The 17593-nt window shown below is 45.7% G+C and overlaps 1 protein-coding gene and 1 long non-coding RNA gene across 4 annotated transcripts in view; one reads left to right on the forward strand and one right to left on the reverse strand.

Annotated features, from left to right (window-relative positions):
* LOC138265228 (uncharacterized) overlaps positions 1–17593 on the forward strand; it is a 288749-nt gene that overhangs the window by 90191 nt on the left and 180965 nt on the right. The window lies entirely within an intron of this gene.
* CAMKK2 (calcium/calmodulin dependent protein kinase kinase 2) overlaps positions 1–17593 on the reverse strand; it is a 255254-nt gene that overhangs the window by 61097 nt on the left and 176564 nt on the right. For all 3 annotated transcript variants that reach the window (XM_069214894.1, XM_069214893.1, XM_069214896.1), the window contains exon 8: positions 16113–16134. In XM_069214894.1, coding sequence (XP_069070995.1) covers positions 16113–16134 — 22 coding nt within the window. The remainder of the gene's footprint in view (positions 1–16112; positions 16135–17593) is intronic.

The raw sequence follows: 17593 nt of genomic DNA on the forward strand, positions 1-17593 counted from the left end.
TGTATTGCTGTCCTAGAAAACAAGAGGACTCTTTGGAAGTATTTTTACTGATAGCAACAATAAATTCATAGACTCGGTGGCAATGTAGCTTCAACCTATGAGTACCCAAAGAACTGTAAGGATAGTTTGGCTCAGGAAGAACTTTGCAATGTAAATCTGTAGTTATGGGCAATTCTGACACAGCAAGTGGAAAGGTACAATATACAATAACACTGTTAAAAAATGTATCACTATTTCATATACACATACGATCCTCAAAACAGTTGACATTTTTTCAATTCACAAATAGGAGTTGTGCCTACTAGAAGACCCAAAGATACGACCCATCACGTGGAGGAACAAGCATTGGAAAAGCAAATAGGTCTGGTTTGCTTTCCGAGTCCAAACTAAATCATTCAAAACAGCTTGATGCAGTGAAAGAAACAGAATAAAAAATGGTTGATTTCTGTGAACAATGTATCCATGAGATATTTCTCTGATCAGAGTCAACACCAACTCGATACATATTTTCAAGACTTGATAACATTAGGTCACAGAGAGCTCAGGTGCCAAGTCAGACCGGGAAAAGCTCTCTAGTCAAAAGCTGCCCCAACAACTCCTGTGTGCTTTTGTATGTTGGGCTAAAATGCCATAACTTACTGTTTGGCGATCCATTGACATCTATTAGTGGTATGGTTGCTGTTTGATCGTTGTCTACTGTTATCAGCTGTACCTCTTGTTTTTTTAACCAGATCTCTTCTCTGCTTGGTCTAGTTATAATTGGTGCTAATTGATAGGCGAGTCATGTCATTGTCATATTAGGATGGTTGGTTGCTTCTCTTTTTAGGAGGGTAGCTTTGATGAGGAGGTCTAAGGCAGGTCAATAGTGTGTGTGCTATGTCACATCTGCATATGTATATTTTAAGTAACAAAGTGACTGGCAACTTTACCTTAACACACCTTTACCTTGCCAGAGGTGAGACTTGATATACTAGTAGATACACCTTGAAACTGGGGTCCTCTCCTTCCTGGATACATGCACAAGTGGATGGGGTTCAGGTGCCCCGGTAAAGATATTATCTGCTCCTATGGCTTTGAAGGGAGACTTGGGGCTCTCTCTGCCATCCAGGAACGACCCATTTATTTTCCAAATTGCATTATTTTAAGTAACTTTTCTGTCTTTTTTGTATTTTTTTAATTAATCATTATTTCACATATTTTACTGGGCATCCATATATTAAGGCAGCATTTGAAGTTATGTGAAAACCCCCTAGTGCTAGTACTATTTTAGAATCCCACATGCCCACTGGGCAGGAGACTACACACCTTGGAATGGGAGCATCACAAGTAGATTTTGCTGTTCATGAAGCAGTGAGTCCTGCTGCAGTCAGTGTAGAGAAGAGTTGGCTTAGCCATGAGGTCACTGTGGAGCAAGACATTGCACCAACTGCAGAGAAAGAAGAATGTGGCTCACCCCTTATAAGCAAGTATGTACTTTGTCCAGACAACATTACTTTGAATATCAACATCTCACAAGTCTCAGGTTATACAATTAAAAAGGAGCCTATTCTAGTTTTAGAAGTGCCCACACTTGTGCAGAGGCACTTGCCGGATTCACTCATGCAGTGTACTGCAGATAAATCAAACACACAAAATGTGATGGGCGGAATGCTTGCAATAAGTTTAACCACTGGCAACCGTTGGCGGCCTTGGGTTGCTTGTGCTCCAGCTCAGGGGTTTGGGGGGGCAGGACTGGCACCTAGGTTCTGGACTGTTCCTTTTGGAGCAGGATGAAGACTGAGTGTATGTGGCTGAGTCTAGGCAGAGGTGGCATGGTGGGAAGAAGAATGATGGGTAGGAATGCTACCCCGAGTGATTCACGGTGATTAGACTTATGGCAAGCATTTCTCCCATCACATTTGTGTGTTTGATGTAATGCCCTTGGTGGCAGGGAAATATTCAGACCTCACTGATGAGCCTCAAATAAGACGAAACCAGTCTTGGATTGCTTTGGTTTCAGTTCAGGGAGGACTAGCCATGGAAATTCGGGTTCTACTGGTCCTATCGGAGCAGGGTCAATGCTGATTGCATGTGGCTGAGTCGAGGCTAAGATGGCAAGGTGGGCAGAAGAACGATGGGTTGGAATACTACCCTGAGCAATGGCAGAGGTTATACAATTTGCAAGCCTTCCTCGCATCACCATTTGTGCATTTGATGTCAGTGCAGACACACACTCAATTAGCCCAATGCCTGCCTTTGCATGCCACATGAGACTAGTATGAGTGCAGTGTGAGGAACATGGATGTCAATTTGAGGTGACTTGTCATTTGGTACCCCTGGGCTCAAGGGCCATGAGGCAGCAGCAAAAGCAGAAAATAAACAGGGCTGAGATTCCTGTACACCTTCTGTAGTTACCACAACTTGCCTTCACACTGGCACCTGAACATCAAACAGGAAGCTCCTGAAGTAGCAAGGCTGAGGAAGGACTCATGGTTGTGATGTTATCTGGAATCAAAGTGTGCGTGATGTCACTTCCTCTGCTCCTACCATTTTGATGAACTGGTGTCCATAGAGAAGGAGAAGCTGGTTCAGAGAAAGCTGCAATAAGAAGCTATATCCTAACTTGAAAGCGGTTGACTTAAAAAAAAAAGGAGGGCCCTTGTTCTAGTGGTGAATGACGTTTCAAACTTCGCCTGTGAAGTAGGGCAAAAGTTGGTAAACATCTGAATTGTTTCAGTTTAAAACGTTTCCTGCACACATCCCAACATCTAGAAACAGATAGGAGGGAGACTTAGAAAACCATCAGGGAAAAATAAATTCCTCTTCCTTTAAGCATAAGAAAGCAAAAATAAACCCATTTCAGGCTTTAAAACAGTCTCCCAAGAAACTCGGAGTTTTGGAATGCATGTTGCTGAGTGTGCTTACTGTGCTATCTCTAAGCTTTTCTCTTGCAAACTTATCTTCAGAAGAAAACTGGTTAAAAACTTTCACGGTTGTAAAGTTTTAAAAAACTCACAAAATTGTTGTCAGAAAGCCTTAGTAGCTTTACACACTTGCGAGTTTCACCCCACAGAGAATTTAAATTATGAAACATGTAAGAAAGTCAACAATGCTCTTCAACAAAAAATATGTCTGGTGTTTATCTTTAGGCTTAACATTTTAATGGAATTAAAGTGATGGGATGCAAGCCACTCTCACATGTGGGAGAAGGATTACAAAAGACAGGATGTCACGAGCCACCAGTAACTTACTCATAGTCCTTCCTCTTAAATCAACTAATTTTAGCAACCCCCGATATGAGGAATTTTGGCAGAGATGGGAACAGCCTGATGACTACTGGGAACATAACAAGTACAAGCGAGTACAGAACACATGGAGATAACCCGCAGCTGGTTCCCACACACAGTGGTGCGCTGTAAATACGGGGTTTGCAGTCTCTGCACTTCTTTGTCAGAGTGATTTGCACTCAGGCCAACAATGCGCCCTCTTGCGAAACAAGGCCGGCTTCAGAGGCCGACACATGGCAGACAGAAGTCCAGTCTGGTTCATTCACTAGGAATGCATCTAACCGCAGATATGTTAAACTAGAACCGGATTTGCGTAGCCCGGGTTTGGACAGTCCCACGCTCCATATGCAAATTAGATGAGTGTGCAGTACCGACCTCTTCTCGGTCACCTTTTTAATCTGCTGGCAATACGCGTAATGTCTATGTTGAGGTTACACCCGCACAGCGCGAGCCTGCGTAGGAGGAAATCAGACTTTTTTATAATGTGAATATCACACAATTTGCGACCTCCCTTCATTTATTTCAGGATTATAATGCAGCACAGGCTCAGCCCCAAGCAGGAGAAACACAAGCATCGCGTGATGCTCTGCATGGGGCAGTGAGGCGTGACACCAGGTCACAGACCCCACGGTGTGATGAGCTAAGTGCAGGCAGCGTGTAATTGAGTCAGCACGCTGAACCTGGACATTGTAGAAGGCGCAGGGAGATGAAGGGATTTGTTCTTAATTGCACTATTCTTCGGGTCAAGGGCCCCAGCCACGTAGCCACGGTGGGTTGTTAGTTGGCTGGACGGCTCGGTGATCTGAATACTCAGAGCTCAAGCAATGGTCTGCAGCTTACAGGTTTGACCCCCTTACGACTCAGCCGTCCATCCTCCCGAGGGTGATATACTGGGTATTAGTAATTTAGGGCCATATGTACGAACACATTTTCCCATAGACACAGAATGGGCAAAACTGCTTGCTACATCTGGCCCTTAGTTAATAAAACGCACTACCATTACCAAATACTCAGAAACGGAAAAAATTAAAAATGAAGTACTTAAAAAACATATTTGTCCCATTACCACATTTCTAATACTACTTCCTTAGTCAGGATGGAATTTTGTTACTTTTCCTAATCATTACTTCCACTAATTAATTAATTACATATTAAAGACTTTCAATTACCATCAAATCTAACACCATCTGATATACTACAGATATAAAAGCAAGCTCTGCGTTTCCTTCTTTGAAGAGCGTCTCAAAAAATCACTTGTCTTAGTGGGTCTCTGCTTTGCTACTAGCAAGTTCTCCATGGTCGATATTTTAATATCAATGAATGCCTTGCTCGAATCCACTCACTGATGCGGATTAAAGAACACTGGTGCTGTCTCCAACATGTTTCTTTCTGACATACATCTCCGCAAAGAAAGCAGATTTATGAGTTGTTTCAATTTTAACTTTTAAATCAGATTTTAAGAGCTTACTATCTGAGCATTAAAGGCTTTAAGGTTAAGCTCTTTTTTCTCTACTCAAAGGAGAAAACTTGGCCCAGACAATGAAAAATCCTGACATCAGGCTGAGGTAACAGCATCATGTGCTATCAGCGGAAAGCTTTCATGTAGGTCCATAAGGCAAGCAAAATCTTTTGTTGGCCTGATCCCAAGAGTCGGGACGACAGCAATGGGAATATGTGGCTTAAATTTAACAAAAGCCGACGTAGAGAGCTGTCTGTCTAGAATAAAAGGTTGGATGAATCAACCTCTGATCTCTTAATCAGTATCCATAAGCACACACATCTTCTCACTCAAAGAGCCAATAGCCTATGCGATCTGATGTTTCAAGAAAGAATAGTTCCAATAAAAGCAATGATAACAGACTGAATCCTTACTGGATCTTTCATGCCGCAATTGAGATCCCCTTCAGATGCCTTAGGATGATGTTCACTTCAAATTAGCTACATGAGAACATTCTATTTTATTGAGATTCTTTTTTTAAAAACTCTTTTGTTATGAAAGAAGTGCTCAAGTTCAACAGTACAGCCACAAATCGCGCAAAACATTGCTTATCATACAGCATGGATAATAGTTTCAGTTAAACACTGTAGACAACAGGACACAGCACAATTTGTTCCCCTTCACCCAGAGTATTTTTCATAGAACTCATGGGTACGTGTATACCAGTTTCGGACACCCACTGCTTCCCCAATGTCTACAAGTCTTGGTATCTGTTCCATCCACCCCAGACCTTTTCCCATTTGCGCAGGCAGCAACTGCTGATGTAAACCACAATGTCAGCCCTTTGGCACCAATCAAGGTCTCTTTCCCAGTCAACCACCTGTGCTGGAAGAGGATATCCCCATGCCCCCGCTACATTGTGCTTTGCCACAGCCGCCACTAGTGTGAGCCAAATACTCTGGTACTTGGGCAATTGTACCTCTCCGGTCACGCTAAGGAGGATCCACTTAGCATCCAAAGGGACTTCCAGGTCTGTGACCCGGTTCATGATACATATCACTTTTTCGCAATAGTCATGGATTTTTGGACACCCCCATAAAACGTGGAAAAAGTCCCTTCCTGCTTGCACTCTCTGAGACACAGTGGGGATGTAGCAGTGTCCGGAAGTAGTACACTCTGTGTAGGATTTTTTATTGCACTAGTCTAAAGCGGGCCCATATAGCTACCTCTCTAGGACTCTGTATAGATCCACTCCAGTCCTCATCTTCGAGCAATCCTACATCTTGATCCCATGCTGCCTTCAAGTTCACTAATGGATCTGGACAGTTAAAAACTCATTTCCTATAGCGGAGGTGTTTGAAATGGGTTCTCTAGTTGTCAGTCACTGCACCCTGTCAAAGTAGGGACCCTCACTCTAGTCAGGATAAGGGAGATACCTGCTCAGATAACCCCTGCTCACCCCCTTGGTAGCTTGGCACGAGCAGTTAGGCTTATCTCAGAACCAATGTGTAAAGCATTTGCACATAACACACAGTAACACAGTGAAAACACTACAAAAGGACACCACACCAGTTTTAGAAAAATAGCCAATATTTATCTATTTAAAACAAGACCAAATATGATAAAAATCCAACATACAGTAATAAAAATATGAATTATGTGAGATGTACTCAAAAATACAGTTCCTTGAAGTCAATAGCTCCACCTGGGGCTATCACGGCGTCGTGATCAACAAAACCAACAGTTCAGGGCGACCGCGGCGTCGCAGGCCAGCTACCGTGTCGAGAAGACCCGCAAACAGTACCTTGGATTTGTAGGGCATCGTGATCCTCGTGGTGAGCTCCAGAGAGCGGCGTCGCAGAAGTTGCGGTGTCGGTTCCAGAGTTGGTGCAGGAGTCGTCGGGCCCCTTGAAGTCACATGCGTTGCAGATCGAACTCTGGCCTGATGAAGTCAGGGGCGCTGGCATGGATGGCGTCATGGCTGCGGTGCGAAGCAGGACGATGCGACGTGTGGTGCCCACAGGTCAAGGTGCAGGCAGCGTCGTCGTCGTTGTGGAAGCGCTGTTGTCAGTAGGCCCAAGCAAGCGGTGCGGGATGGGATGGTGCTTTGTGACCCTCACAAGTGGTGTCCACAGGCCACGGTGCAGGCAGGGATGCCTGCTGACAACACTGGAGTAGATGGTGCTGGCGTCGGTGGACCGGGGCTGCGGTGCGGGATGGGACGGTGCGTCGTGCTCCTCAAGACCTGTGTCCACAGGCTACGGTGCAGGCAGCGGCACCCATGTCAGCAGGAGCGTCGTCGTCTGGGAGTCCCAGGATGTGGTGTAAGCAGGCGATACCAGAGTGCAGGGCCCACAGGTCGCGGTGCGAGCAGCGGCTCGGTGAAGTCATCTGATGATGGCGTCGGTGAGACCAGGGTCACCGTGCAAAGCGGAGCAATGCAACTCCGTCCAGCGTCAGCAGGTCACGGTGCAGGCCAGCGGCGTCGTTGGTGGCGTCGCAGTGGTTTCTCCTCTTGAACAGCACAAAACACGCAGTTCCCATTGCTGCAGGTCGAGGAAACTGAAGTCTTTGGTGTCCCTGAAACTTCCAACAGGAGTTAACCTCTACACCAAGCCCTTGGAGAACTTTCTCAAGCAGGACATACAGCAAAGTTCACCCTTTGCACTCTTTTCAGGCAGAAGCAGCAACTGCAGCCCAGTCCAGCAAAGCAGCACAGCATAGGAACAGTACTCCTCCTCCAGCTCTTCAGCTCTTCTCCTTGGCAGAGGGTCCTCTTGATTCCAGAAAGATTCTAAAAGTCTGGGGGTTTGGGTCTTCTTCGTATACACCTTTCTGCCTTTGAAGTTGGCAAACTTCAAAGCAAAGTCTCAAGTGTTTGCAAGATCCTTCCTTGTCCAGGCCAGGCCCCAGACACACACTAGGGGGTCGGAGACTGCATTTTGTGAGGACAGGCACAGTCCTTTCAGGTGTGAACGACCACTCCTTCCTCCCCTCAAGCTCAGATGGCTCATCAGGATATGCAGGCTACACTCCCGCCCCCATTTGTCTCGCTGTCTAAAGAGGCGCAAAACAGCACAACTGTCAAACTGACCCAGACAGACAATCCACAAACAGCAAGAGTCACAGAATGGTTTAAGCAAGAAAAGGCCTACTTTCTAAAAGTGGCATATTCAAACGGACAATTTAAAAACCAACTTCACTAAAAAATGTATTTTTAAATTGTGAGTTTAGAGACCCTAAACTCCACATTTTTTATCTGCTCTCAAAGGGAATCTGCACTTTAAAGATATTTAAAGGCCGCCCCCATGTTAACCTATAAGAGAGATGGGCCTGCACAGTGAAAACCGAATTTGGCAGTATTTCACTGTTAGGACATATAAAACACACTAGCAGATGTCCTACCTTAAACACACACTGCACCCTGCCCCAGGGGCTACCTAGGGCCTACCTTAGGGGTGCCTGACATGTAGTAAAAGGGAAGCTTTAGGCCTGGCAAGTGGGTACATTTGCCAAGTCGAATTGGCAGTTTAAAACTGCACACACAGACACTGCAGTGGCAGGTCTGAGCCATGGTTACAGGGCTACTAATGTGGGTGGCACAACCAGTGCTTCAGGCCCACTAGTAACATTTGATTTACAGGCCCTGGGCACCTCTAGTGCACTTTATTAGGGATTTACCAGTAAATCAAATATGCCAATCATGGATAAACGAATCAACAGTACAATTTCAATAGGGAGCACTTGCACTTAAGCACTGATTAGCAGTGGTAAAGTGCACAGAGACAATAAACGAGGAAAAACAGAGTCCAGTACACCATAAAGCCAGGAGGTCAGAAGGCAAAAAGACAGGGGAGACATGCCAAAAAGTTGCCAGGTCTAACAGGAGGGAGATGGCTTTTTCCGTCAGGGGGTATGACAGCAAGCGATCTTCCAGTGGACTCGCCAGAGGCAACTTCTCCCCAGCCACTATGTGGCACCTCAGGGCTTGTCCCAATTGCATATGTCTGTACCTCTCAGTGTTGTTCATTTCAAATTCTGCTTCTAGGGTCTCAAAAGTGATATATGCCGGATCTCTCCATACATCGCCCAGATGCTTAATTCCAATCAGGGCCCATTTTGTGAAGCCTGGAAGGCCTCGCATGTCGCTGTCCCATAACGGCATGAGTTTCATGAGTTTGCCCTGCAAGCCCAAATACATGGTGGCTTTGCTCCACTCCCTCATTACTGACAGTGTGAGAGGGCAATGTCTGTTCCCACCTCTTTTGGTACAGGACAGGCAGGTAGCTCCCAGAGCCCTTGGCCATTCTATCTACTCGATAGGCAGGTTCCGCCCTATCAGCAAAGACCCAGTCATTAACTACGACAAGCTGGGTGGCCCATTTGTACCGCAGTAAGTTTGGGACTGCAAGACCTCCCTCATACACTCCCCTCTGCAATTTACACAGCACTATAGGTACCGCCATCCCAGAGTAGTTGACATAGTTCCTGGTCAAGTTTGTGGACAAAATCTGGGGGAATCCTGTACGGTGTGTTTTGGAGGACGCAGAGCAGCCGCAAGAGGGTCATCATTTTAAAAAGGGTTGCATGACCCATTAGGGTGACTTGTAGCGCCCGCTAGTGTGGTGCGTCTTGGCTAAATTGTTCTAATTGGGGGAGCAGATCCTGCTCAAGAAGTCGTCTGGTTCTCTAGTAATACAGATGCCCAGGTCTTTAAAGCTACGGATCACCAGTGGTGCTTACATCATATCAGCAGTCATAGTGCCCCCCTCCCCTGCCAGTTGGAAGACTTGAGATTCCTCCCAATTCATCCGGTGTCCGGAATGGTCTCCAAAGATTCCAGAAATTTGTGAAATGCGGTCAATGGAGAGCTCTGGTCTTGTCACCTACAACGGTACATCGTCTGCATAGAGGGATATTCTCTCATCCCATTCATGCCCCACCAGAATGCCCCATATGAGGGGATCCTGTCGGACCCAGGCGGCCAAGGGTTCAAGAGCCAGCTCAAAAATCATGGGGGACAGTGGGCACCCTGTCTGTCCACTTATGAAGGGCAATTTCCCGTGACACTGTATTATTAACTTGAACCGGGGCCAGAGAATCTTTGCATAGGAGTTTGACCCAGCTGAGGAATTGTGGGCAGAACACCATCCTCTCCAGCACAGCAAATAGGTAGAGCCATTCAACACTGTTGAATGTTATCTGGGCATCTAGCGACAATAAAGCAACCTGCCCATGATAGGAATCTTTAGTGACATTCAGGGCACCATAGAGACATTGGAGATTCAGCCCTGTCCCTCTATCCGGCATGAATCCAGACTGATCTGGATGAATACCCTTGAAGATGACCATGCGCAGTCTGGTCGCCAAGGTTTTCGCCAGGACCTTCTCTTCAAATTTAGGCATTGAGATAGGTCTGTAAGATACTCACTCATTAGGCAATGTTTCCTGTTTGGGGACAATAACCCCGGTGGCCATCCTCTGGTCACCCGGGTGGGCCCCTTCTTTTCTAGCTGACTGGAACATCAGCAAAAGGTGCTCTCCAATTTTGTCTGCCAGGCATTTATGTAATTCTACTGGTAGGCCATTTGGCATTGCCACCTTCCTGGACTATAGGGCTCAGGCGGCCCTGGTTAGTTCTTCCACCATGAGATCTTGTTTTAATGCCCTGGGGCCCTCTCCCACAAGCGTCTAAAGAGTGATATCCCTCAGAAAGTCACCACAGTCCTTACTCATCAGAACGGAGGAGAGGGCATATAATGCCTCATAGTATGTGGCAAAGGTGTCAGCTAGCGTGGCACCTTTGTCATGTGGTTTCTCTCCTTGATCCAGGATCTCAAGGACCCAATTGCAGACTCCACCCTGCCTCTCCAGCCATGCGAGTAACCTAGTGGCATAGTCTCCAATGTCATACAGACAGCGCTGGGCAGCCACCACATGAGCGCCCGCCTTATCTTCAGCTCATTCCTTAAGTTCATGCTGCTTCAACTACAATATGTGTTGCAACAGGGCTGAGTCAGGCCCTCCGGGCATGAGGCGGGCCTCCAAAGGCACACAGTTTTGATCCAAGTCTTCGCATTTCAGCCTCTTCCCCGCCTGTAATGCCCAATTAAGGTTTGGACTTGATCCCGTAGGACCGCCTTAAATGCCTCCCACCAATCCCAGTTGTTTTGGAAGTATTGATCTACCTTATCACGTATTTTGTCCCTGAATGCCCTGTCTTTCAAAAACCAAGGGTCCACCCTGGGGGCTAGGCCACAAGTCCCACGGGGGCCAGTAAATAGCACTTGCACAGGGAAGTGATCAGAAATACTCTGTGCTCTGGGTTTCCCGCCTCTGAAATAGCCAATAGAAAGTCTTTGGGTGAAGAGGTAGTCCAGCCGCCCCAGGCTGCTGTGTGCTGCAGATATGTGTGTACATTGGCGCATTATGGAGTTGTGTGCCCGCCAGATGTCAGTCAGTTCCATAGCTGTTAGAAAGTCTCTCACTGAGCCCGCTGTCCTCACTGTCTGTGCTCCGGACCTTCTGTCCATGTCTGGGACTAGCACTTCATTTACATCTCCCACCAGGACCAGTAACCCAGACTAGAGTTCAAGGAGTGTGGCCCCCATCACTGCGAGTGTTTATGTGTGTAGTCTGGGGGGTATATTGAGAGATCAGATATTTAGTGCAAGGACCTCTCAAATCCCTGTCAGTTAAACATATCTGCCAAGGAGGTCCGTCTGGATCTGAGCAGGGATAAAGGGAACAGATTTTCTGCAGCGACTACTCACTGCCCTAGAATCGGTTGTATAGCCAGTGTGCGCCATTAGAGTGTATTCCAGCAGTAGGATCAGGTCTGGGGCATTTCTCCGCAAGTGTTGGAGAACCACAGTGCGCTTAAGCTTACTACCCAAATCACTGACGTTTCATGTCCATATTTTCAGTGTGCTACGTTGCTGGGTTCCCATGTGCAGTAACATAGAATGTCATGATGACCCACATTGTATTTCCATGCCTCTATGTCACCCAGCTCCATTTTTCAAGCCCTGCACAAGTAAGGTCATTAAGCTGTAATGCAGCTGAGCATGTAAAAGACTCCAAAACAAAGTGTAGAACCAATAACAATAATCCCCAACCAGTGAAATCACCCCACCATGCAACCCTGCTACACAGGCTCAAACCACTTGCCACCCTAACCTGGAGAGCACCTGTCACCCAAACTGTGTCATATAAGAAACTAAAAACCAAACTGTGGGGCAGTCAGCATTTTCTCAGTTAGCCATCGGATTCTGCTGTAATCTACATCAGAGCACCCCATTGTCCACAATTGATAGTATATAGTACCTGGGGAATCTCATTCAGTTCAAACAGGTCACCTGTCTTTGTAAGGGTGAGTCTCTAAGGGAGCCCACCACTGTCAAGGTAGGCCCCCAGCTCACCATATGCAGCGCACCCTGCTGGGGGAGGAGAAGGTTCCATTGCCCCGCCCACTCCCAAGCCAGGGTTTCTACTAGCAGCAAGGCAAGCATGGTTCATGTGTTCCCAGCAGCATAGCCTACAACACAGGCACCTTCTGCTTCATCAGCCTTGTATGCAGGATGTCCACCTTGCCTATCCATCTTGGTTGCACTGGCATTCTGTCGCCCTGCCATCCGCCAGCCCTGTAGCCGCTCCCAGGCCTTTCTGGCAATAGAAAATGCCAAGCCTTCCCTTCCGCAATCACTCGTAACGTGGCAGGGTAAAGCATCATATATTTGATGTCCCAAGCCCTGAGTTCTTTCCTAACAGTTTCAAAGCTGCATTTTTGACGTTGGACCTGCAAGGTGAAGTCCGTAATGAAGCAGATGGTGGTGTTTTCATATTTAAAGTTGCCATGGGCGCGAGCCGCCTGGAGTATCGCATTTCTGTCCCACTAATTGAATATGCAAGCTATGATGCTTCTTGGGGACAGTTTTTGGCGGAGGTATTGGCACTCTGTGCACCCTCTCCACAGAGAAGAACTTGAAAGGTATGTTGGGGTAATGGGTGTTGACGATGAGATCCTCCAGGAAGACATCTACACATTGGCCCTTGGCTCCCTCCAGGATCCCCACCCCCGGATGTTGTTATGCCTCGCTGAGTCCTTTTAATCTTCAAGTTTCGCAGCCATGGCTGAAGCCTGCTGTGTGAGGGACTGCACCTGGGACTCTAGTCTCTTAGTGGTAGATTGAAGGTGCCCAATATAGGCTTCTGATGTCATTTTGTCACTTATCTTCTATACGTCTGCTCGAAGTAGGGCTATGTCAATTGTAACCGTGTCCAGCTTGGGTTCTAGTGTGCCATTGAAGTCTTGGATTGCCGCCAATGCAATGACTCCCAATGAAGGTTTCCTTGGTAGTGTTGGCTCCGTTCCCCACTCCTCTCTCTCCATCTGCCCCCTCTGGACCACATAGTTGTCCATTTTGTTAGTCTAGGGTGCAACATTTCCCTTGGGTTTCATCATGGTGAAGTCTCTGACACAAAAACACACCTGCCAGGGGGAAGCAGCTAGGATAAACCCCCATCAACTTAGTGTAGTACCGCTCAGACCAGTTCTTGCATTTCACAAATGGGAGAAGAGACTGTGGCCAACACAGTGTCCAGCCATCAGCCTTGGTGCCCCAGCTCCATCCGGTCTACACTGATATGTGTTCTATCTTCTAAGGGGGCATATATGTAGGGTAGCTTCAGGTGGGGCCCAAGAGGGGTGAAGAGGGTGCAACAGCAGAGGGAGCAACCTCACCTCCAGTTTACCAGTCTATTAAGATCCCACTATTAATGGTCACCCAGGCTCACCAGGCACTGCTTGCAAGTGGGGGAGAGGAGGAGAGGGTGGGAATCCCAAACCTACACAGGGCGCAGGCCAGAGTCACAATCTCTCTCTTGCCAATGCATTCACCAGCACGGTGGGGGTACTCACGCCCCAGAGCTCATTCGTCTCAGAGGCCTCAGGTCTATTGCAGATCAGGTCTCGTTGACTGCCACTTCCCCAGGGCAGGATTGTAGCTTCTCGCATCGGGCCCAGCGTGTCGCATCCTTGCACCCCCCTCACTGTCAGGCCCCAGGTCACACATACGGTGCCCGATTGCAGTAAGGAGAGGGCAGGAGTCTTCATAGGCACCGCAGCCCAGTCCTCCTAGCCCTTCCTGTCACTGCCCATCTTCGCAGGCCTCAGTCGTCTCCGTAGCAGGATGAGCCGCAGGTCTTCGCATCGGAGGGGACCAGCCCCGCAGCCACAGCCTGCCTCCCTGTCACACTACAGCCGGCAATCCCTCTGTCTCCGGGAGGGGGGTGGGGAAGAGGTGGAGACCCGCAGCCGTTCACCAGTGCAGTCCTCTGGTGCCCTCAGTCGCACGGCCTGAGTCTTTGGTGAGTGGTCTGAGTCGGCCGCTTCCCCAGTGTCATTGAGGGGGCCTCAAACCGCCATCTCCACATTTTCAGCTCATTCCATGTTGCTCCAATTGCCTCAGGTTGAGGAGATTGTACCGGACTTCGAGGCTTAAGGAGGCCACCACCGCAGAGCACTCTCAATGTGCAGCCATCTTGGCTGCTGCCAAGTCACACCAGAACATTCTATTTTAAAAGTGATAAGTGACATTGAAGAGATGTTGCACATGGGACAAAATCATTAATCAAGTGTTCTCTAATGTTAGGAAAGTGCTAAGTTGCCAATTAATCATATTTGGAAATGGTGTGCTGTCAGAACCCTCTGCTATAACATACACCAAAACCACTCCCTTGAGACCAATTTAGTTGTTTTCTGGGCTGGTTCAAATACTTATGGAGCCTGTTGGGATGGAAGTGCCTGACTGGATCTAGCATCTGTCTAATCTAGCATGTGAGGAGCGGCCTATGCCTGTCTCTGGTAATTTGCTGTCCAGAACCTGTTCTTAGATCAGAAGGGGTGCATAAAGTGTGACATCATAGCGAGTATAGCAATACTGTCCATACCTTAGAGGAATCACATAAAGCAGGGAAGCTGAACAGAATTTTAGTTTCTTGATGATTGAATGCCATGGGATATTTTCAGAAGATTAGTCAGATTTCTCCAGTGGTCAACACTAGAGCTCTTTTAGTACTGGTAATAAATGGTAGATTTTATTTTATGTTTGACATTAATTGAGAGAAGCATGGGATTCCTGCTAAAACAGTATTACTGCAATCAAGCCTTGATAATAGCGAAGCATGTACTCCATTTTATAGTTGGTTAGGAGACAGTGGGTATTGTATTCCTTTAGTGAGTGTGAGTTTAAATTGGCAGATTGTGCTACCACATTTCTATGCAGTATAAGTGACAGTGAGTTATCCATAGTGCATCAACGAGATTTTACTGTGAGGGATAAAACTGGGGGGCAGCTATCTACCTTTAGTGTATCAACACATGAGTGTTGATTTTGCTTTTAGATTTAAGCGAGATGAGGAGGTTTTTAGTATTTTGTGCATTTAACATTAGGACATTTTCTGTCATTAAATTAAGCAATTTCCTGAAGCAATATTGGAGAAAACTTAAAGCTACCAAGTGTCTTCAATTCAAAGGTCTATGCAAAATGTTCAATTGATTTTATAAAACAGCCTAATTTGCCTTAAGAGTAAAATCAGATTCCATTAAAATATATACATATTCCCATTGCATCCTATAAAGGTACCCTATAAAGATACCCTCAATTGTTATTGGTTATCAAGCAAGCATGCAAAGAGTCTATTAAATAAAGGAGCTTCCTGTCTCAGGAATTCTCTTACGAAGGCATTAAAACTTCAGTCTATTTGTGTGAATTCCAATACAGTCTCAAATATCACCTCCTCTCTTAAGGAGTTTGTAGTTCCTTGCAATCAACAGGTTTTACAAAATAAAGATTGCAGCGCAAGGAAAGGCAGTAATGTAAGCAGAATACAAGTTACAAATAATATTTTCAAAATTCATATCAGGGTACATGGGAGTGTCTGAGGTAGATTTGAAAATTAACCAATTCCATATTTTGACAATACCAAGTGACTACATAAATGAGTTTCATTTAGATTCACTGTATGTAAATTTGTCTTATGTGGTTACCTGGAAAATCTGGTACGCACCACAACCTCATAACCTTATGTTTAACCCCCATTTTGAATATACTCATGAGCTTATTCAAGGCACAGATGTAAGGTTATACCTAGATCAGAGAAGACCAACACAGACAAAGGCAAATGTGTCCACAGTCAAAAGTCCAGGAAGGTGGTTTCCTGGATAAAGGGTAGGGAAAAGAACAATCTTTCTAAATGAGGACGACTGAGATTCACTGTGTCAAAACATATCCTATGTGGATTATCTTGTAAATGTGGATTGGAACTAAATTGGACATCTATGGTGCACAACATTCAAATACAAACATGTCTTTATATTTAAATTATTTTATCCTTTTAGGACTTACCCTTTTTTCACCAGTTCAAACACTGCAAGAGAAAAGACAAACATACGTGAACATCTGCAAGCTATTGTCATGTATAAAGTTACATTTTCTAGTTTTTTATATAAATTCTCAGGTAGGTAAGAAATGATAAATTAACTTAATAAATAGCCATCACGCCCTGACATTCCTAAATCTTTCTCATAATAGGAGGTTGTTTTGCAGTGGTAGAGACAAGGTTGGGGCAGAGTCCTCATGTCGTGTCCTAGTCTTGTCCCAGTGATGATTCATAAACAATTATGCATAGTTTTGCAGTCCATGAAAGCTTCCATTGTGATCCCTCGCTGCTGATCACCAGCAGTACAAGGAACTGATCAGACACCAGGATTTTTGGTCATTTACCCAGAAAGCACAAAGAATCTTTTATGGGACAAAGACGACAATTATACAAAAGTGCTAGAGTGCATTTTGTAGGGTATTTTGGGGGCACATGTACAAAAAACTAGAATTGAAATTTCCTAATTGCAATTATTACCAAATCGCAATTAGAAAATCGCAATTCCTGATGTAGGAAACCTTAAATCTTTTCAATACTAATTCCTAGTGGTCGCAAATCAACCTACCTCATGAATAAAAATGAGGTAGGTTGCAGTGTTCAACCCATAAGGAATGAGCGGCATCACAGGGATGGGGGCCTGCTGTGGGTCAGCAGACCACCATGTCTGTGACTGCTTTTTAATACACTAACCTTTTATTTTATTTTTGTAAAGCAGACTATTTTCCTTAAAGAAAATTGGATGCATTAAAAAAAAAGAACAAAAAAAGAAAATTAGCTTTCAAATTTCATTTGTTAAGAGTAGGCAGTGGTCCATGGACCGGTCCACTGTTTACTCTTCAAAAATATTTGTTTTCCATTCTCAAGGGCTTTCTTTGCAGGTCCTCTTCAAGGAGTCTGGTAAAGTATTAATGTTTTGTGATCAGAATTCAGTCACAAAGCATCAATACATCCTATTCAGATTCTGTATTTGGAAGGGGCGCCAAAAGCACAACCCTTCCAAACACCGAATCGCAAACACAAATTGTGATTCAGTACACAAATTGCGATTCGGTAATGTGTTACCGGACCTCAATTTGTGCTTTTAACCTATATTAAAACATTTTTGCGATTTATGGCCCAGTCGGGCCATATCAGGCCTTTCCGACTGCAAAAATGCTTTGCACATATGCCCCTAAATGCATCCATTTAGTGTTTGTATGGTGTTTTTTTCTTGACATGTTTTGTTGCTAGTGATGAAACCTTTCTAATTTCATGTCCCTAGAGTTCGACTTTCCTTCCTTTCGGTTTCCTTCTTATTTGGACAGTCTGTAGTTTTACTGTTCTCCTCTAGTCAACATGCTGAATAACCCACCTTCAGCCTGTTTCTGAGGTTGAGTAACACCGCAGACACTGCTGTTCACAGAGGTGACTCCAGGGCAAGAAAACCGTAACTCCCTTATGATATGTT

The sequence above is a fragment of the Pleurodeles waltl genome, chromosome 11, assembly GCF_031143425.1.
Source record: "Pleurodeles waltl isolate 20211129_DDA chromosome 11, aPleWal1.hap1.20221129, whole genome shotgun sequence".
NCBI lineage: Eukaryota > Metazoa > Chordata > Amphibia > Caudata > Salamandridae > Pleurodeles > Pleurodeles waltl.